Here is a 23,059-nt window from a genome sequence, read left to right on the forward strand (position 1 = left end):
ATCTGTTGCTTACATCAGGGTGATAGGAATGAATGCAGTTGAAACAGTGTTGAAGTCTATCCTTAGCACACTTGCAGGTAAACTACATTCAGCATTGGTTTAACTCTCTTTGTTGATTCCTACCACCTGCTATCAACAATGGCTACTTTTTTGAAGTACAGTCAGGATTAAAGTAATAAATTCCTAGAACAGATTAAAATGAATCTGCCTTGGCAACTCCAGTCAGATTGGCAGCTTTGGATTTGGAGGCATAATTGTGATTGGCATACAGCTGATGGCTGTGACTATGAATGACAGAAAGGTATATGATCTTACAGAGTTTTAAAGTTTGGGGTGGGTTCAGACACAGACACACAGATGTTGGATTCAGAGTAGCAGCCGTGTTAGTCTGTATTCGCAAAAAGAAAAGGAGTACGTGTGGCACCTTAGAGACTAACAAATTTATTAGAGCATAAGCTTTCGTGAGCTACAGCTCACTTCATCGGATGCATTTCCAACAGATGTTGGAAGCAGTCTGGTGACACCCAGGTTTAAAGTTTGAACGCAAAGATGGTCTGATAGAGCCTTGAAAGTGATGCTGTGCTACATGCGTGTAATCTTAATTACTGCTTTTGTTGTTTTTACTCATCTTTATTCAAAGAAATAATAGGAACAATCTAAAAAGTAGAATAAGAAAGAATATACCAAGTCTGTGTCTGTTCATTTTTCTCACAACAAAGAAACAACATACTCCAGAAGTCCAAACCCTTCTAGACTGCTCGGAAGCTGACACAACTCCAAAGTCTTGGTAGTTCAGTTCATGTAACTACCCAAAAGTTTGGATAATGATTCTACCCTCTTAGATCTACAAAGCAGGGCCAGAATTAGCCTTTCTCACAATATTTCTGTATTTCTGCTTCACGCCTTAAATAGGTAATGCAATGATTGCATTGAAATGAAAAATAATGGTAAAAACATTAACTGATGATCATTGAGTTTTCCAAGAGATTTGGTTTGGTTTCAGTTCTATTTGGGGACAAAGATTCATAATGGTTTTTATTTTGTAAGAATCAGGTTGCATTTGATGTGAAAGTGATTCTGATAGCAGAAATTGATGATTATGAGTTCATGAAAGGATCAATTCAAATAGGAGGATAAAGCTAAGAGAGGATAACGCTTCTGTAAAGCCTAAATAAGTTAAATTAGCAAATGTGGCAAGGAAAATGATTAAAACTATGTGGAAGGTAAGTGGAATCATATTTATGGCTTTGTCTACAGTAGAGAACGGAACCATTTGTAACTGAACTGGTGGGGTGACACTGCTGTAAGTACCAATGCAGCACTGTATTCACATTAGCCATTCTATTCTGGTTGCAGTTTTGCCCTGTATACACACTTGTGCTCCATTACATAGTTATGGTTGCATTGCCCTTTGGATTTTTTATCACACAGTTCCCTCCTTGGCAGTCTGAAGCAGCTAGTGCAAGGACTCCAGAAGCTCCCCTATTATACACAAAGTTGCAGGCCAACTGCAACAGCAAAACAAATTGACATAGGTACACTATAAAAAGCAATAGACATGTTATCCTCCAAGTTCAAAAGTGCATCTCACTGGGACTCCAATTTTCCTTTCCAGGATCTTGTAAAGGAGTAGAATGGCTATGAGGCAGCAAGAGTAGGAGGTACTCCAGTGAGGAGTGGTATTCTGATTTAAAATGTTGTACTGTGCGGGGATTGCAGACATAGGTGTGACAGCTAATTGTTGCATCAGTACTTCACTTATGCTTGAGCCCTAATGTAATAGTTGAAAATTTATTTTTGGAACTGTCTGTCCTCCATTTTCGTTTCCAATTCCTTCTGAAATTAGCCCTGCATCATTTCCCTGTTGTCCTATCTGAAACCTTCCTATTTCTCAAAGGTAGTTTATTTTATGCTCCCCAAATTTATATGTGGAGTCCAAGTCTTTATTCGTGTCTCTGTGCATGTCTAGGTCTTCCCTGTTCTTCCTTTGTCTGGACTTCAGGTCTGTCAGTCATTTCATCTCTATGGTTCCAGTCTGCTTTCCCCCAGGTCTGTTCTGGGATGTCCACAATAGCCACTAAAATTAGAAATAAGAAATAAAAGAGTTAATAATCATAGCAAAAGCACATCCCTCCCTTAATACAACAAGGAATGTGATCAAAAGTAACCATTCCATTTCAGTTTTGAATTCCAGTTCTTGGTCACAAGGCACTTTCTTCTTTGAATAGAGATGGTAGGAATGTAGTATTAGAATTCACACACAACATTTATAAGGGTGAGTGACGATGCTAGATTAATGTGAGGATGGGAGATTGGCCAGGAGGTGGTCACTCTAACTAGATTAACAAGGGAAAGAAAAGCAGTTTTTGTTTGCGAGAACCAGCACTGTGAATGAAGAAGTTGTCTGAGCTACTATAGGGGTGGAGGGAAATATGTAATCCCCCAAAATTTGATTGTAAAGCTAGAAGACTTGTTTTGTGTAGGTTTTTTTGACATAACTCCTGAATACTGGGGGGAAATCACATCTAAGATTAATCGTATCTCCACAAGACGTCAATCAATGTATTGGATCTCTGAGAGCTGGTGGGATAGACAGCATAATTAGTTCCCCTACTCTCATGGTCTGTAGTTATCTGTACTTCAATGTGCCATCAAAATATGCCTAAGACTGCTTTTCATGCATTAAACAGCAAGAAAAAATAAAATTTTTGATTGCAGGTAGATACAAGCAGCAAACTGTGTATGGATTGAGAAATACAATGTCACATGAACAATTACACCAATATGACCAATATGTACAATCTTGCTGTAGAATCTTATTTTTAGACCTTTTTTTGTTGTGATTTCTATGTTACTTTTGACTTTTTTCTCCCCTCTTATCCATCATTTTGAGTCTGGCCATGAGGCATGACATGGCACAGCCAGCCACTGGGCAAGCTGAAGCAGGCACTTCCACCCCGAACTCTGCAGCAGAAAGCACGGAGCAACATTACTGAGGGACATGCTGACCTTGGTGGATTACAGGGGAACTGAACTGGGCAGGCTGAGGAGAGGGTCAGTAGCTATCACTCATTCTGTAGGGGAGGAGAGAATGGAAGAGTTGGACACTTCCACTTTAAGTGAGGCATTATCCCCTATCCACAATCACTCAGAACATCATTCATAGGAACCTGGAAACCATTCTTCTGTCCTCAAGCCTACAAAATCCGCTCCCATTGGTATATTTTACAATAAAAAGCTGCATACCTGCTGTAGAGGGCATCTCTCCTGTTCTGCGTCCTGCAGAAATGGTCTAGGCATAGTCTCCACCTCCAGCTCTGGATCCTGAGATTCCAGCAATGTGTCCGGAATCACCTTGTCTGGATCCTTGTCTTGCTGGTCCACCTGATGTCACAGATCCTGTGCTCTCCTTTTTTCCATCACCATTGTGCTTTAAGAAACCTCCATGCTATCTAGAAGCACCTCAGGCTATGTAGGAGAGCGAATGCTAAGAACTTAGTCCAGTTTGTTGTAAAAGGGGCACATTTTCCAGCATAAACGAGATCTACTGTAATTGTCCCAAGCCTTATTCTTCTTGGACCTTCAGTTCCTTTACCTTCTCTCAGTACTCTTTGCCACCGTAAGCAATACTCATCTTGGTATCCAGTAGCTCACGTACCCAGTCATACATCAAAGTAGTGTGAAAGAAAGACTAGTTTCAGGTTGTCCTGGATTGCCTCATTGCCCCAGATGGCCATTGATGCCTGCACATTTGCTGTCAAGCCACCTGGCAGCGTTCTGATACAATGGCCTCCTTAGATACATGCCGATGATAGAATCAGAATAAAATCAGAGTCTGATCACTGTGAAAACAGCATGCAACTAACTCCATGCAGTTTGTTGTGTTATTTGTATTCATAAGTGTTTTCAGACAAACTTATCTCCTTTCTGACAAAGTGCAGAAAGTAGACCACACAGGCTGTATGAGCTGTGACCAATGTGCTATGAGGTGGTAGTGGGAGGACTGTTTGCACAGCTATGACTATTATGCCAGTGATCTTCATCTTCTGGTGATTAGCACCACATATTTCTCCAGTGTAGACAAGGCCTCTGTGAGGTACATTTGAAAGCTTTCTCCATGTTAAAAAGTGTTAGGGATATAAGTACAAAACCAGAAACTAGGAACTCCTGAATTCTAATCTAGAATGACAATGACAATGTGCAGCAAAGCTAGGGCCTGATTCTCATTTACACTAAGACTGCTTGATGTAGCCCTGGAAGTGTGAAGAGGCTTTAAAGTTGAGTAAATTACACTGACAGCCATTTTAAGACCTCTTCACAATGCCACAATAGTGCAAAGCGACCTTCATGTAAATGAGAATCAAGCACCTAATCTCTCAGATTTCCAATCTGTACTATAAGGATAATACTACTTACAGTGGTCCCCGTTAAAAATTCAGCATTCATCTTCAGTCACCCCAGTGCTGGAAATCATGGTAGTTTTCTATTCAGAGAACAGGAAATAAGTGCAGTATCTCCAGCATCATTGCGCATTATGCAGTACAGTATCTGGATAAATGGTGACTTTTTAATGGCAACCACTGGGCCTCAGTGAGGCTTAATTAGCCAATGACAGTGACTTTAAACTGTAAAGTCCTGCATAAGTGCTACGTATTATTTTTAACTATGAAAGCGTGCAGCATAAGAAAAGAGAAAGCATGGCTCCGAGTCTGAAAGTGCTGCTTTCCTAAATTCCAGTGTGCTGTGCATGGAAAACAGAATGGGTTGAAATATATATTTATGTTAAGCCATTTTGAAAAATATGTGCAAGCTTTGCCTGTGTTGACTTAGCATCCATAGAGATGAACCCTTCTCAATTTCTCTTTTGTAATCAGAGTGTGTGCTTTCCTTTAGTACTGTAGACCACATACAATCCCTTACACAGCACATGTGGGCATCACTAATGAAATTTACTATTTATCCATGCCAGGTTTCATCATCCACTGCAAAAACAGCTTGCTGAACAGAGGGAGAGCGGGACTATGGCTAGTGCTGCTGACATTTAATAAGAGGGGAAGCTTGGCAGGGGGATTGTGGGATATTACCATGCTATAATAATGCTTTTAAAATGAAAAATATAATTTCCAAACCTCTTTGCAAAGCAGGGGGTACCGTTTAAAGAAAAATGTTTGGGATGAGGAAGGAAGCAAATCAGTTACAGCAGGTCCTAGTAGAGCCACAGAAATAATAGCCAGGAGTATGTGGGAAGAGTCAGAGACAAGACTTCATTACACTTCATCATAAGATTCCATAAAACTTTTGGGGCATATTCCCCTCTTCAGTGTACAGGGAATTTCATGCACTGGCAAAAGAATATGCCCCTTACAGCCGTATAGTGTGCATTTGAAAAAAAATGTCTTTGAACACAGAAATGGGTCCTCTGGGATGGGATTTCTCCCTCCCAGGATTTTCTTCCTCTTTATTCTGCCTCCTATCACCACCCTTACATTCAGGGATGCAGTAGTTCTCCCACTTGTCAAAGGCTGAACACACCTCCTTTCAGAGTCTGTATTCACTTCTGTAAACACCAGTCAGAAGAGGCAGTTGCTCCCGGCCACTGTGTAATTGATTTGGAAGACAGAACAAGGATGAATTTGAATATATCAAAGTCCTAGGCCACCAGTGTCCCTCCCGCTTTTCCACAACTGAAGGAAATAGTGTAGGATTCATCCACCTGATCTAAAAAGCAATGTCTCCTCAGTGGTCCAAGTGAGGAAAACCTTCCTCCCAAGATCCCTGTCAAAAGACTCAGAGTAGAGAGCATAGAATTCTTTCTAGAACAAGCAGTTTAATCAGGTGAAGTTGCAGTTCATAAAGCTACCAAATATACAAAGGTGTGTTAGTCTACATATTAATCAGATAACTTCTTTGTGCAGGGACTAGCGATCAGATAACAAAATGTTACTAAGAAAGAAAAGAGTATTTGCCCTGGAATAACGAGGCATGTCTACAGGGATATGTTTATTTCTATTAATAAACTTATCACTGCAATTTTACAAGTTTTTTTATAAGTGACCTTCCAAAACATGTTCCAGGTGGGTATCAGGTCTGCTGACTGATGGCCAGATGCTAGAGCTAATTTAACCAGCTAGCATAATCCCACTTCCATGTAGTGGTTGGACTCACTCTCGGCCAGATTGGGATACTCTTACTCACTGAATAGTACCTGATTCCACAAGTCGTCCCATTGATTTAAATGGAATTACTCATGGTGTAAAATGAGTAAGGGTAAGGCACTCTGGATCTTTGTGTGCATCTCTCTCTCAGCAGCAGTTTACCATGATGACCCTGTAGGATGTGTCCTGAACAGGTACTGGTCTCAGCTTTCGTCACTGTTTGCTGATCACAGAGGGGACCCAGGGAATGGCTTAAAGCAAAATGTCTGTGGCTTCCTATCATAACAAAATGGAATATATCCAAAAACTTAGAAATAGAAATAACATTTAAGAAATACGTCTTGATATTTCAACTTTACTACAGCTACATGTGTTTCTTAGCTCATTCCATGGAAGCTGCCATTTTTTGCCTATAGGAGAAGAAGAAATTCATTCTGAAATGAAACCAAGCTATTTTTAGGTGTTTTGGAATATATTTAAGAAAAGCTGTCAGGTAAAAGTAGGAGGTGGGGGTTGTGTAAATGTTTGGTTTAATGTAACTTGTATTTCTTTATTTTCATTGCTGGCAATTGCAGAGAGAAAGAACCTGGAACCCATTCCTTGAGAAATGGCATGCCTCTAACCTCTTCCTTTCCCTGCTTCTTCAACACAGTGATCTCCAATTGGATTACTTCCCTATCAGATAAATCCCAAGGATGAGACAAACTCTTTGGGGTAGGGACTTCCTTTTTCTCCAGTGTTTGTACAGTACCTGGCACAATCAGGACCATGCATGACTAGGGTTCCTAGGTGCCATGGCAGTACTACTACTAATAATAATAAATCAGGCTGCAGGCTGGAATTTATTTCTGAGAATAAGTGAGATTTTGTTGAGGCCAGAAACCACAGCAAGGGTTGAACCAGAGTTGGAGCCAGAAGTCAAACCAATGGTCAAAACTGGAGACAGAATTAGAAGTCACATCAAGAAGACAAAGTTAATAACTGAAGTCAGAATGAGGGACAAAATAAAGGAACAAGGTGAAGTAACAAAAAGGAGTGGGAACCAGGTGAGGAGGTATGAACATGATCTCAGGAGTCTGGTCAGCTGCAGGTCTAGCAGCTAGTCCCTCAGACAAAGGGTAAGGCAGGAACAGGAACCTTTATGCTAAGAGGTGTCCAATCATCAGCCTGCTGCTTGTCAGGTGATGCTACTGAGTTAGCAGGTTTAGCCCCTGTTGAGGGGTATCAACTAGTTTCCTTGTCTGGCCTTGCAGGGTGGTGGTGCAGGGGGTATGGCTCTCCCGCTTGGCAACCCCACAGGACTGGATGAGGCCTCACACTACTTCTACCACACACCCTCAAGGCTGGTCTCTAGGAGCCATGAGGTCAGGTTTTTCATGGTGATCCCTATAGTTTTGCAGCTGCATGAACATGATGAGCTGGCTCCCAAGAGCATTCTTCTCACCCACAATCTTTCCAGTCAATCAAATAACACAGTGCTCGCTCCTCTGTGTATTTGGGAATCCATGATGTCCCAGAGACTGGGAATGGATGAGTCATGACACAAAGTAAAACTATTTCCCCATGTTATTTCTCCCGCCCACTCCACCCCACCCCCCACTGTTCCTCAGATATTCTTGTTAACTGCTGGAATTAGCCTACCTTGCTTGTCACCATGAAAGGTTTTCCTCCTTTCCCCCCCGCCCCCCCGCTGCTGGTGATGGCTTATCTTAAGTGATCACTCTCCTTACAGTGTGTATGATAAACCCATTGTTTCATGTTCTCTGTGTGTGTATATAAATCTCCCCTCTGTTTTTTCCACCAAATGCATCCGATGAAGTGAGCTGTAGCTCACGAAAGCTTATGCTCTAATAAATTTGTTAGTCTCTAAGGTGCCACAAGTACTCCTTTTCTTTTTATGAGATATCAGATGGATCTTCCAGGACAAAGGGAGTACTGCAATTCAAATGTCACCAGACTGATTTGCTAAAAGGTGTAAGGGCCTTTGTATTGATTATCCAATTTCTGCATAAGTTGGTTGGTCTGTAGGTATTTAGTGAACAACCATACTTTTTGACCAAGCTTCAGAGGGACCTCTTTGTGGTATGTGTCAACATGATGTTTGTAAGCTATTATGGCAGCTTCTGGATGCTCCTTTTATTTAGCCTGGGTGTTATGAATAGTCTGTACCAGATCTGACACAGCAAGAACTGTTGTGGACAAGGGGCAGAGGGATGGAACTGTGAATGAAAACCATAGCTGAGATAGAAGGGACTGAATTGGGCCGAAGCACATTGTGTTGTTATGAGTGAATTTGGCTAACAGGAGTAACACAACCCAGTTATTTTGGCAGTGGTTCAGGAAATAGTGTAGATACTGTTCAAGTGCCTGGTTGACCCATTCTGATTGGGTCAGATGTCTGGGCATGATGGGAGGTGGATTTATGCAAATGGACATCCATGACATGAAACACTTCCATCCAAACCCTGAATGTAAGCTGAAAGCCTCAATCTGTGGTAAGATGATCAGGAAGGCCATGGAGGTGAAAAAATGCATAATCAAGAGTTTGCAGTAATTTCTACAGTTGGGAGGCATATGCATGGTATAAAGTGGGCCTTTTTGGTAAGTTCATCCACTATTGTGAGTATAGTGTTGTGTCCTTCTGATTCTGGTAGTTCTATTATGAAATCAAGGGTTTTATGTGACCAGGGTTGGGAAAGGGTTTCATACTGTATCAGAAGGACAAAATGCTTGCTTCAAAAGGTCTTAATCCAAGCGCAGGTGTCACAGAACCTGATGTAGGATCAGACATCATAACAGCTCTGTGGCCACCAGAATACGGAGGCTACTGTATGCCAAGTCTTGGATTGTCCAAAGTTAAGTTGGTTAAGCATTATTTATTCTTGACAAATCCATGCTGACTATTCCTTATAACCTTATTATCCTCCAGGTGCTTACAAACTGATTGTTTAATCATTTGCTCCACTACCTTTCCAGGTAATAAAGTTAGGCTGACAGGACCTGGGGAATTATAGACCACCTTATTCCCCTTTTAAAAGACAGGTATTATGTTTGCCCTTCTCCAGTCTTTTGGGACCTCTCCCGTCCTCCAGAAGTTCTCAAAGATAATTGCTAATGGGTCTGAGGTTGCTTCAGCTAGTTCCTTAAGTACCCTAGGATGAATTTCATCAGGCTTTGCTGACTTGAATACATCTAACTTATCTAAATATTCTTTATCCTGTTCTTTCCCTATTTTGGCCTGCATTCCTTCCCCCTGGTTGTCAATACTAATTGTGTTGAGTATCTGGTTGTCATTAAGGTAAAGATTCTGTCACAGGTATTTTTAGTAAAAGTCAGGGACAGGTTGTGGGCACTAAACAAAAATTCATGGAAGCCCATGACCTATCCCTGACTTTTACTAAAAGTGGTCGGGAGGGCAGAGAGAAAAACAGACTCTGCTCCTGTGGCAGGGGCTGACTGCTGCAGCTCCAGCCCCAGGGGGACTGACCCCACCCCAGACATTGCTCCGGCAGCCCCGGGGCTGGCTGCCAGTCAGCTGTTCTGGCAGCCCTGGGGCTGGCCGCTGGCTAGCTGTTCCAAACCTGCCCCAGAAGAAGTCACGGAGGTCCTGAAAAGTCATGGAGTCTGTGACCTGTGTGACAGAATCGTATCCTTAGTCATCATTCACCTTTTTAGTGAAGACTGAAGCAACATAAGCAATAAGCACTTAGCTTTCTTGATGTCATCAGTTATTAGCTCTCCTTCACCACTACATAGAGGACCTACACTTTCCTTTGGCTTTTTCTTGCTCCTAATATATTTAAATAAACTATTCTTATTGCCTTTTATATCTCTTGCCAGGTACCCTAACCTTTCTGATTTTGTCCCCACATACTTGTGCACTCCTCCTTATCAATTTGACCATGTTTCTACTTTTTATAGGATTCCTTTTTGATTTTCCGGTCATTAAACAGCTCCTGATGGAGTCATATTGATCACTTTCTATTCTTCATGTCGTCCTTTGCATCAGAATAGTTTGCAGTTTGTGCCTTTAGTATTGTCTCCTTGAGGAACGGCTAGCTCCCCTGAATTCCTTTTTCCCTTAGATTTTCTTCCCAAGGGACCTTACCTACCAGTTCTCTGTGTTTGTTAAAGTTTGCTTTTTTTGAAATCCATTATCCCTGTTCTCACTCCCTTCCTTTCCTTAGAATCATGAAATCTATCATTTTGTGATCACAGTCACCCAAATTGCCTTTCATCTTCAGATTCGCTACCAATTCCTCCCTGTTGGTCAGAATCAAGACAAGACAGATTCACAAAGGAAATGGTGCAGTTTCTGTATGTGGGGTGATGGTTTTTCTGGTTTCACAGGTCTATAGGACAACCATAAATCATGATGCAGGGATACTGTGTGCGTGCATTTTGTTTTTTCGAAGATATCCTGGTAGTCTTGGTATTTTAAGGGAAGGCATGGTTTGTCATGGAGAATTGGTGTTTCTGGATCCAATGAAGTTGCCACCGTGTGGACGGGCCTCTGGATTCTTCAATCGGGTTTCTCCAGCTTGGGTTCTAGGATTCCAGGTTCTTGAACTGGGAGAAGCTCAATGGGAAAGAGATAATGTGTTGCGACCACAGAATATGGGGGTCATGCCAAATTAACCAGGTGTCCCAAAATCAAGGTTAGATGCGGGACACTAATAAGAGTGAATTCTGGGACTTCCTGCTGTTCCCCAATCACAACTTTAAAGATGCGGTCTCTTGAGTAACTGGACCCAACATCAGTGGGAACCTGTCTACTGTTTCTGTCTCATCTGTGGTGTTTTGTGGTTTTACTGGAAGGCTGAGGACCTGAGCCATAGAGAAATCCATTAAATTATCCCCCACTCCCGAGTCAATCGGGGCCCATTGCATGGGAAAGGCCTGTCTGTCCTGTAGGATCTGCAATTGCAGGGGAATTGGTAGACGTAAGGAAGAATGATGGGCTCCCAGTTGATCAGAACCTTGGGATCTTTCAGTGGTGGTGCCCAGGCTCGAGACCCCAGCTGAGCCTGGGCCATAAGAACGGCCCTACTGGATCAGACCAAAGGTCCATCTAGCCCAGTATCCTGTCTTCCATGTGCCAGGTGCCCCAGAGGGAATGCACAGAACAGGTAATCATGAAGTGATCCATCTCCTGTCGCTCATTCCCAGCTTCTGCCAAACAGAGGTTAGGGACACCATTCCTGTCCATCCTGGACAATAGCCATTGATGGACCTATCCTCCATGAATTTATCTAGTTCTTTTTTTGAACCCTGTTATCATCCTCTGGCAAGGAGTTCCACAGATTGACTGTGCATTGTGTGAAGAAATACTTCCTTTTATTTGTTTTAAACCTGCTGCCTATTAATTTCATTTGGTGACCCCTAGTTCTTTTGTTATGAGAAGTAGTAAACAACACTTCCTTGTCTACTTTCTCTACACCAGTCATGATTTTATAGACCTCAATCATATCTCCCCTTAGCCATCTCTTTTCAAGCTGAAAAGTCCCAGTCTTATTAATCTCTCCTCATATGGAAGCCGTTCCATACCCCTAATAATTTTTGTTGCCCTGTTGGGCTGGCAGAGATTTTGGCAGGGCACATGGATACCTCCTGTCCTGCTTCTCCACAGTAGAAAAAGAGGTTTTCCTGTCTCCAGCACTCTCATTCGCTCTGGGTCAGGTGGGACTGCACCACACCTATCTGCATGGGTTCGACTAGGGCCAGACTTCCTTGAGTCTGAGGGATGAACATTGGGCAAGTGTGGAACATAGAGGGGGGCTTCCTGTATGTCATTTGTCGTTCATGAAGTCTGATGTCTATCCTGATACACAGGTCCATTAAGGCCTTCAACCTGGCAGGAGAGTCTACCTGTTCAGGCTTGTCCTTTAATTTGTCACAGAGACTGAGCTGAAACTGATGGAGGAGTGTGACATCATTCCCCCGGCAATGTCTGTGGTCAAGCATCTAAACTGGGTGATACAGGAAGGGGCCGACCCCAGTTTTGCCAAAGCTTACGTAAGGCAGTCTCTGCCATGTGAGCTTTATGCAGATCATCAAAAACGGTGGCAAATATTTGCAGGGAAGAATCCTATCTTGTCAGCACTGGGTGGTCCTTTCCATGGCATATTCCTGGGGCTGGAGCACAAATAGGAGTCTGCGCTGGGTAATCAACTTGCAAAGCTTGCTACAGGTACCATCGTCTCTCTCTGGTAATGGAACTCTGGGGTTGGTCACCCAAGCTGGTGTCATAAGGGGAGATAAGTGGGTACCTGCAGTTGTTCCAAGTGCTCCTATTTATTCCCACACAGAGCAATTTTCCATTTGCTGATGCCATATTTGATCCCTCTCTCTCTGGTTCTCAGCCTGGAGGACAGTAATCTGTTTCCGCAGACTCACAAGCCCCTGGAGCACTGGTGAGGCAGGAGCACCACTAATGTCTATACTTGGTCCAGAGTTCAGCAACAAGTCCTGGAAGAGACTGAGAGGGTTGAGCTAACTGTCAGGGCCCATAATATGGGCAGTCTGAGTTAATGGTCGAAGTCCAGAGTAGAGTTGGGGTCAGGAGTCACACCAAGGGTCACAGCTGGAGTCAGTCAGAAGCCATGCTAAGGATCAAACCAGAGCCAGAAGCGCACTAAGGGTCAAGAAGCCAGAGTCAATAACTGGAGTTAGGATAATGAAGCAGGAAAAGGAACGAGGTGAGGAACAGGAATAAGGAGTGAGAACCATGCGAGGAATCAGGAACTTAGTCTCAGGAGTCTGGACAACTGCAGGCCTAGTGACTAGTTCCTCAGACAAGGAGTGTGGGAAGAATAGGAAGCCTCATGCTAAAAAGTGTCCAATCAGCAGTCTACTGTTAGTCAGCTGATCCTGCTGAGTCAGTGGATATAGCCCCTGTTGGTGGGGTTTCAGCTGCAGTTTCCTTATTTGACTTTGGAGTGCAGTGGCACATAGGGTAAGAGTCTCATTTGTAAACCTTGTGGACTAGGTTCGAGAGCTGTGGTGCCTTCAGTTCTACTGATGAAGTCAGGCTGTAGGGACTCGGGAAGGCAAAGCTGAGAATACGGGTGGAGTTTAGCGCTGAGGTCAGAGGTAAAGGATGCATGATCTGGTATAAGAATACTAAACTGAAAAAGAAGGGAAGGGGACAGATCAGCTGCCTGCTATTTCTCCGAGGGGGAGGCTTCAGTTTATCTCCATCTGAAATTCCTAGATGCTATCTTGCAGTAAAATAAAGTAAGGCAAGTTAAGTTCAAACAAAATTATGTTTATCTGAAAAATTTGTCTTATTTTATATTTAACAAAAATTGGTATTCATAATCCAGTGTTTCCTGACTGATTTCAATGCACACTAAATTGCTCCCTGTCCTAATTTCTACCCGTTAGCAAGATAATGGCATTCTTCATGGACTTGTACCTTTTTAAATATTTAATGTCAATTTTAAGAAGACAGCTTTGATGTTCTCTTGATACAAAATTTTAAAAACAACACTGGAGTTTTCCTTGAAGATTGCTGGGAACCTTTACTTCGGGGAGTTTTATACAGACTTAGCAAGTCATGTCCAGTCTCTTTGTCCAGCCTCTTCCAACGGTTGGGCTAGAGTGGAGAGATGGTGGACAGCATAATTCCCCTCACTCCAGGAGTTTGGGGACCCACAAATCATAAAGCTGGCTCTGAGATCGCATCCTAATTTGGAAAACTCTGGTGTGTTTCTGACCTGCTCTCTGCTACTTGTTGTTCACTACCATGGTAATAAATAGCATAAGGATCAGAACAGACTGATTTAGGGATGCTGCAACCCTTCTCCTCCAACAGTAGCATTGTTCTCTATAGCATTTACCTCTGATGACTTCTTAGCAATGATTTGGGGTGCCACCATTTCTTGGCCCGTTGCCGCTTTCCCTGGTGACTGAAAAGGCTGGTTTTGCTGTGGCGCAAATGCTGCCTTCGGAAAATAGTCTGTCAAAGATAGAAATGTTTTTTAAAAAATTACTTTGGCAAAAGAAAAAAATGAGTTTTACACAGGTGTTAAATTTCCTGGAGTTAATTGCATAGAAAAATGCCTCTGAAGCCTCATTTGGTCCATTAACTGCAATGCCACCTGCCAATGACTGGGATTGAATACTAACAGCTTTTATAACTCTTTATTATAATGGACAAACCCAGATGGATTGAAAATTCAGCACAGCCCTCCCATTCTTACCTACTGCCTTCCGTGTTATATCCCCAGTGTGTAAAACATGCCTTCTTTTATAAACTGGTGAAATGAATGTAAGAAGCAGGGTCATTCTGCTTGCTTATGTGAAAAGTATACAGAGAAATGAATGCCCAGCAAACCAGTACCAGAATCATCCCTTCCCCTCCCGCCAAACCTTCTAATTACTATTTAAAAGGAATATTATTACTGCAGCATGGCAGACATGTGCTGCACATCACAAGGAAGTAAACAGGAGTTTAGAGACCATTTGAAAAGATAATGACAAATTTTAAAGACCACAAGCCACTAAAAGAGAACTTTGTTCAGAGACAAATGTGAAAAAATATGAGATGATGAAATGATATTGTTATTAATAATTTTTAATTTATTTGCTACCATTTCAGACTGTTTTTATATTAGCTTTTTTCCCTGGTTATATCTTTTAACAGCCTGGCTTAACTAATAATTAATCAAAAATTATTTTCTTGCCTAGCGCTGCAATGAATCATGATTCTCTTGTTGGCGTTATAGCAAAAATTGTGATATCACATATTCAGTATTGTGATTTCACATGACAGGATAAAATAGGAGTGGGATTGTGTATGTAAAAATTAGAGAGAATGAGAGAGAGCGCTAAGAGAAAACACCTTCATTTGATGCCCTTATTTTGTGGGTAAAAGAGTAAATATTGTTTAGATATTTTGGCAGCTTCTCTATGGACAATCTTTTACACTCAAGGGCCATTCAGTAACTTTCCTAAAACTGACAAGGCATGGATGGGAGTTCCCTTTGGAGCTCACGAGCACGGTGGATCAGCTAACAGGTATCTCTGTACAGCAATGTCCACCCACAAGTATGTGAAACTTTGTTCAATAAAAAATGCAGATTCGGTGACACTAGAATGTTTCGTGAGTTCATGTTGGTTTAGCTTAAGTGTTTGTGTTGAAATAAACATTCCAAAACAGTTGATTTTTTTCCTGTTAAAAATAGTTTTATTTCAAAATTTCCTTCATAGAAAAATTTTTAAAAAAATTAAATTCAATCCAAAATGATTTTTTTGATTTTTTTCAGAATTGCCAGTGAACCAAAAAATCCATTATTTGCACAGCTCTACTTCCAGCAGGAGGGTGCTCTTGGCTGGGATCGAGGGGTTTAGAGGGTGGGAGGGGGATCAGGGCTGGGGCAAAGGAGGTGCTCAGGCTCTGGGCAGCGCTTACCTCAAGCAGCTCCTGGAAGCAGCAGCATGTCCCCCCTCTGGCTCCTATGTGGAGGTGCAGCCAGGCGGCTCTGTGTGCTGCCCTGTACACAGGCACCACCCCTATATCTTCCATAGACCGCAGTTCCTGGCCAATGGGAGCTTCAGGGGCGGCTCTTGGAGTGGGGACAGCATGTGGAGCCTACTGGACCGCAGGAGTGGCGCAAGTCCCAGACCCCACTCCCTGGCGGGAGCTCAAGGACCAAATTAATTGGCTAGCGGGCCAGATGTGGCCCATGGGCTGTAGTTTGCCCACCCCTGCCTTATAGGGTCAGTACATTTCAGATATCTGTGTCTTCTTTAAACAAGTCCAGCAATCAGGTTAATACAATAGTAATTTCAGGTTAGTTATGTATAGCAAACGGTTAGGTTGTAGGCTTGTAGTATTTGTCATGATGGTTTAGATACCACAGATTAATCTGTGACTAAAGTATTGTGATTTTGTGCTGTTAAAGTAAGTGAGAGGTGTGTGAGAGAGACAGTAAAAGTCATGTTGTTTTATACCAGGATTGTAGTTAACAAGAGATAGGTTTTGCATTATTAACCCTTTTGACATTGTGTACATACACAGAAACACCTTCTAACCATTCATGTGACTGGAAGTTTAGAAAATGTCAGTATTCTCAGTGTTAACCTAGATTTTTCTGAGTTTAGAATGATGGCTTCTTAAAATTTTTAGTACCAGGACTTCAGAATTTGTACATAGATTCAGTCACTAATTGCCAACCCTTAAATTGAAAGATGCTTCAATTTATTAAATACATTTTAGAAATATTTGGTTAGAGGGGTGTAGTTTTTCCTCCCTAGACACGTATAGCTCTCAGCAACAGCTTTATTGTTAGTCCTTCACTCCAGCTGCTCTGCTGTTTATTTATTGCCTCATCTTCCACTGAAATCACAGTGGGATGTTGCAATGTGTCAGGTCTGACAGGTTGAATCCCCTTCCTGGGGTTCCACCTGATGTGCTGCAGTCCCACTGAGCCCACCCTTTCCACCCACCTGGGTTTCCTCACCCTGTTCTTGCTGTGCTAGGCTCTCAAATTTTCTCCAGCACACACAGAGGTAAGGCCACACCCAGCTGCAGACACAGATTGAAATCAGCTCTGTGTGGGAAGATTTAGCTAGGAGAATGGCCAGTATTCACGTGCATACCTTCTTTGGTCTATAAACCCAAAATAATTGCATTGTATAGAAAGATCTGCATAGCATAAGCTCATAAAAATTTGCCCTCTCCCTCAATGTGGAGAGAGATATGCACAGCTTTTTGGGTCCTCCCCACCCTGCCCCAGATTGGGTTTTGAAATAAAAAATAAATGTTTATTAACTACAAAAGGTAAATTTTAAGTGATTATAAGGGCTAGCAAACAGAACAAAGCTGATTACTTAGCAAATAAAACAAAACACGCAACCGAAGCTTAATTCACTAAAGAAACAGGTTACAAAATGTAATTTCCCGCCCTAAATGTTGTTTTAGGCAGGTTGCAGAGTTTCTGTAGCTTAGAGTTCCAGTAGTTTCTCTTTACAGACTGGACCCCTGTGTCAGCCTGGACTCAGCCCTTGCCTTTCCCTTAGCATAGTTCCTTTTCCTTCAGGTGCTTTTTGCAATCTTCCTTTTTGGACGGGGAGGCAATGGAGAAGAGTCCTGATTGACTTACTTCCCAGTCTTAAATAGAATTTACATAAGGCAGGAATCTTTTGTTTCCCAATCTAACCATCTCATCCACTCTTAATGGAAAAATACTGAAAGCCCAAGACAGGAGTTGGGGGGGGGTGTCTAGTACCAGGTGACATGATCACCTGACCCTGTAGTGTCAAAGCAGCACCCTGGGAGCATCTCAGGAAGGTGGGAGATTAGTATCTTCCAAGTCTTATTGTTCTTCCTAATGGCCCATTGAGGCTGATTGCCTACTGTCTGGTGGGTGTTCCCCAAGTACACACACAGTTGTAATTGTTACATACTCAATATTCCTAACTTCAGATACAGAAATGATACATGTATACAAATTGGATAACTTTTCCAGTGACGCATGACCCATCTTGCATAAAACATATCTTAGTTATGCCATATTCATATCATAACAATATTTTTATGAAGAATATGGGGTATAATGTCACATCAGGTATATGCAGCAGCTCTTGTTTTGCCCAGGGTACAGTAATTGACGTATTAGACAGAAGTACAATAGAATCATAGAGTTAGAAGTAACTTTAAGGGTCATCTGGTCTAACCCCCTGCCAAGATGCAGGATTTGTTGTGTCTAAACCATCCAAGACAGATAGCTATTCAGCCTCCTTTTGAAAACCTCCATGAAGGAGCTTCCACAGCCTGCCTCGGCAATCTGTTCCATTGTCCTATTGTTCCTGCAATTAGGAAGTTTTTCCTGAGATTTAATCTAAATCTGCTATGCTGTAGTTTGAACTCATTGCCTCTTGTCCTGATGTCTGTGGCAAGAGAGAACAACTTTTATGCATCTTTTTTATGGCAGCCTTTCAAGTATTTGAAGATTGCTATCATGTCCCCCCTTAATCTCCTCTTTTCCAAACTAAACATACCCAGTTTCTTCAGCCTTTGCTTATATGGCTTGCATTCCATCCCTTTGATCATCTTTGTAGCTCGCCTCTGGATCCTTTCCAGTTTCTCTACATCCTTTCTATATGTTGGTGACCAACACTGGACAGTACTCCAGCTGAGGCCTAACCAGCACTGAGTAAAGAAGTACTATCACCTACCTTGTCTTGCATAGTATGCCTCTATTAATGCAACCTAAAATTGCATTTGCTTTTTTTGCAACAGCATAGCATTGCTGACTCATGTTGAGGCTGTGATCTACAACAACTCCCAGCTCCTTCTCAGCAGTGCTGCAGCCAAGCCAGTTATCCCCCAGTCTGTATTTGTGCATTTGGTTTTTCTTCCCTAAGTGTAGCACCTTTGTCTTTGTTGAATTTCATTTTGTTGTCTAACGCCCAGTTCTCCAATTTATCAAGATCCCTCTGAATTTTAGCAATATCCTCCAAAGTGTTGGCAACCCCCCAGCATTGTGTCATCTGCAAATATGATCAGTATGCTCTCTATTCCTACATCCAGGTAATTAATAAAGATGCTAAACAACACCAGATACAGAACAAATCCCTGTGGAACCTCACTTGAGATCTCCCCCAAATCTGACTGATTCCATTAATAGTTACTCTTTGTTTGCTGTTGTTTAACCAATTATTAGGGCTCTACCAAATTCATGGCCATGAAAAATGCATCACAGACCATGAAATCTGGTCTCACCTGTGAAATCTGGTCTTTTGTGTGCTTTTACCCTATGCTATACAGATTTTACCAGTATTTCTCAAACTGGGGTCCCAACCCAAAAAGGAGTCACAGTTTGGGGGGTGGGTCGCAAGGTTATTGTAGGAGGGTCACAGTATTGCCACCCTTACTTCTGCACTGCCTTCAGAGCCAGGTGGCCAGAGAGCAGTGGCTGCTGACCAGATGCTCAGCTCTGAAGGCAGTGCCCCGCCAGCAGCAGTGTAGAAGTAAGGATGGCATAGCATGGTATTGCCACCCTTATTTCTGCACTGCTGCCTTCAGAGCTGGGTGACCGGAGAATGGCAGCTTCTGGGCTGGAGAGGGCCCAACTGTGAAAGCAGCAGCACAGAAATAAAGGTGGCAATACTATGCCATGACATCCTTATTTCTACACTGTTGCTGGCGGCAGCACTGCCTTCAGAGCTGGGCTCCCAGGCAGTTGTCACTGTTCTCCACGTGCCCAGCTCTGAAGGCAGTGCCACCACCAGTAGCAGCACAGAAGTAAGGGTGGTAATACCATAAGCCCCCTACAATAACCTTACACACACAACCCACAAACCCTTTTTGGGTCAGGACCCCTAAAGTTACAACAGCATGAGATTTCAGATTTAAATATCTGAAATCATGAAATTTATGATTTTTAAAATCCTATGACTGTGAAATTGACCAAAATGGTCCATTGGCCCTACCAATTGTATATCCACTTAATGGTAGTTCTGCCAAGCCCACATTTCTACAGCTGACCTATCAGAATGTCATGTGGGACTGTTAAAAGCCTAGCTGAAGTCCAGGTATATTATGTCCACCACATTCCGCCTATCCATCAAACCAGTTACCCTGCCAAAGAAGGAAATGAAGCTGGTTTGGCACTATTTGTTCTTAGGAAATACATGCTGGCTGCTAGTGCTTACCCCTTCATCCTCCAGGTATTTGCAAATTGAATGCTTTATACATTGCTCTAGTAGCTTCCTAGATATCAAAGTGAGGCTGACTGGTCTATAGTTCCCCAGCTCCTCCTTTTTTCCCCTTTTTAAAGATGGGCACTATGTTAGCACTTCTCCAGTCTTCCAGGACCTCTCCTGTCATCCACGAGTTTGTAAATATTATTGCCAGGGGCTCTGAGACTTCTTCAGCTAATTCCTTCAGTACTCTCGGATGAATAGCATCTAGGCGCGCTGATTTCAATTCGTTCAGATTGGTCAGAAGATCTCTAACATGTTCTTTACTTATCTCGATCTGCATCCTTTCTCCTTTATTGTCCATGGTAACTTCGCTAATCATCCAGTCACATCTTATTTTTTGTGAGAAGACTGAAGCAAAGTAAGCATTGAGCAGCTCTGCTTTCCTGTCATCTTCCGTTACCAGTTCGTCTTCTCGATTGAGCAGCAGACCCACATTGTCCTTGATCTTTCTTTTTTTTTGTCTGATGTATTTGAAGACCCCTTCTTGTTGTCTCTAACATTTCTTGTCAGCTGTAACTCATTCTTTGCCTCAGCTTTCCTGATTTTGTCCCTACACATTCACACTATTCCCATGTATACTTCCTTGAGTGACATGCCCCTCCTTCCATTTCCTGTATGAATCCCTTTTGGGTTTTGGATAGCTAAAAAGCTCCTTGTGCAGCCACATTGGCCTCTTGTGGCTCTTCTTATTTTTCCTCTGCATCAGAATAGCTTGATGTTGAGCCTCCAGCATTACGTCTTTTAGGAACTGCCAGTTCCCTTCAGTTCAATAGTTTATGTCAAGCGCACACACACACTGACAGAAAGAACAGGTACTAAAATAAATTAAGCCCTTTTAATTAGGGCTGTCGATTAATCACAGTTAACTCAGGCGATTAACTCAAAAAATTAATCTTGATTAAAAAAATTAATCGTGATTAATTACAGCTTTAATCACACCATTAAACAATAGAATACCAATTGAAATTTATTAAATATTTTTGGATGTTTTTCTACATTTTCAAATATATTGATTTCAATTACAACACAGACTACAAAGTATACAGTGCTTACTTTATATTATTTTTTATTACAAATGTTTGCACTGTAAAAACAATAAAAGAAATAGTATTTTTCAATTCACCTCATTCATGTACTGTAGTGCATTCTTTTTATTATGAAAGTGAAACTTACAATTGTAGATTTTTTTTGTTACATAACTGCACTCAAAAACAAAACAATGTAAAACTGTAGCACCTACAAGTCCATTAAGTCCTACTTCTTGTTCAGCCAATTGCTAAGGCAAACAAGTTTGTTTACGTTTACGGGAGATAACACTGCCCACTTCTTATTTACCATGTCACCTGAAAGTGTTAGCTTGACACTTTTGTAGCAAGCATTGCAAGATATTTACCTGCCAGATATGCTAAACATTTGTATGCCTCTTCATGCTTCAACCACCATTCCAGCAAGCATGAAGCATGCTTCCATGCTGACGATGCTCATTTAAAAAAAATGTGTTAATTAAATTTGAGACTGAACTCCTTGGGGGAGAATTGTATGTCTCCTGCTCAGTTTTACCCGCATTTTGCCATATAGCATGTTATTCATGTTATAGCAGTCTCGGATGATGACCCAGCACATGTTTGTTTTAAGAACACTTTCAATGCAGACTTGACAAAATGCAAAGAAGGTATCAATATGAGATTTCTAAAGATAGATACAGCATTTGACCCAAGGTTTAAGAATCTGAAGTGCTGTCCAAAATCTGAGAGGGACGAGGTGTGAAGCATGCTCTCAGAAGTCTAAAAAGACCAACTTTGATGTAGAAACTGCAGAACCTGAACTACCAAAAAAGAAAATCAACCATCTGCTGGTGGCGTCTGACTCAGATGATGAAAATGAACATGCATTGGTCCGCATTGCTTTGGATCATTATCAAGCAGAACCTGTATCATCAGCATGGATGCATGTCCTCTGGAATGGTGGTTGAAGCATGAAGGGACATACGAATCTTTAGCACATCTGGCATGTAAATATCTTGCGACACCTGTTCTCATTTTCAGGTGACATTGTAAACAAGAAGCGGGCAGCATTATCTCCTGCAAATATGAATACATTTGTTTGTCTGAGCGATTGGCTGAACAAGAAGTAGGACTGAGTGGACTTGTAGGCTCTAAAGTTTTACATTGTTTTGTTTTTGAATGCAGTTATTTTTGTACATAATTCTACATTTGTAAGTTCAACTTTCATGATAAAGAGATTGCACTATGGTACTTGTAATGGGGGAATTGAAAAATACAATTTCTTTTGTTTTTTACAGTGCACATATTTGTAATCAAAAATAAATATAAAGTGAGCACTGTATACTTTGTATTCTGTGTTGTATTTGAAATAAATATATTTGAAGATGTAGAAAACATCCAAAAATGTTAAATAAAAGGTATTCTATTATTAACAGCATGATTAGTCATGTGATTAAATGTGAATAATTTTTTTAATCTCTTGACAGCCCTACTTTTAATATATCTCTTTGACCTGTGCTCTCAATCATTCTCACAAGCTAATTAGGACCAGGACCAGTCTGTTCTTAAACTGAAAACTTCCAAGTAAAACTTTACAGCTCCAGAAGTGGTGGTGATGATGGTTCAGTATGTAATGTGCTTCTCTTTGAGTCAGTACTGCACCAACACCCCTAGGAGGTGCTGATTTTGCAGTCTTTTGCATGAGACATAAAACCAAGGTCCTGAACACTTGAAGAGGTTAATTATCCCAAGGAATATTTGCAAAGCTTCTCTCTGCTATTATCATTGAATATATGGTATTTCTTCTTCACTTCCAATACTAGGTGCTCAAATACTATGATGGAAGGACAATGGCCCAGTCTGTAATGGGATTTAGGTCCCTAAACACCAGATTTAGAGGTTTGAGTGTCAAATTTAGGCACCACTGGGATCCACAAAAACCCCAGTCAGCTGCCACCTAACACTGTAGGTGCCTAAATTTGCTCAGTGCCTAAATTTTTAGTGTAAAAGTTCCCTCAGTGCCTACGCTTCTGCCTTTGGGAATGTGTACATCTCATTCTAGAAAAAGAAAAGGAGTACTTGTGGCACCTTAGAGACTAACAAATTTATTTGAGCATAAGCTTTCGTGAGCTACAGCTCACTTCATCAGATGCATAAATGAGCTGAGCTCATGAAAGTTTATGCTCA

At 41.7% G+C, this 23,059-nt stretch overlaps 1 protein-coding gene across 1 annotated transcript in view; it reads right to left on the reverse strand.

Moving 5' to 3' along the window:
* Positions 1 to 23,059, reverse strand: part of ENTHD1 (ENTH domain containing 1) — a 69,071-nt gene that overhangs the window by 21,496 nt on the left and 24,516 nt on the right. The window contains exon 5 of the mRNA XM_043507110.1: positions 13,997 to 14,115. Coding sequence (XP_043363045.1) covers positions 13,997 to 14,115 — 119 coding nt within the window. The remainder of the gene's footprint in view (positions 1 to 13,996; positions 14,116 to 23,059) is intronic.

This window comes from Dermochelys coriacea, chromosome 1 (genome assembly GCF_009764565.3).
Source record: "Dermochelys coriacea isolate rDerCor1 chromosome 1, rDerCor1.pri.v4, whole genome shotgun sequence".
NCBI lineage: Eukaryota > Metazoa > Chordata > Testudines > Dermochelyidae > Dermochelys > Dermochelys coriacea.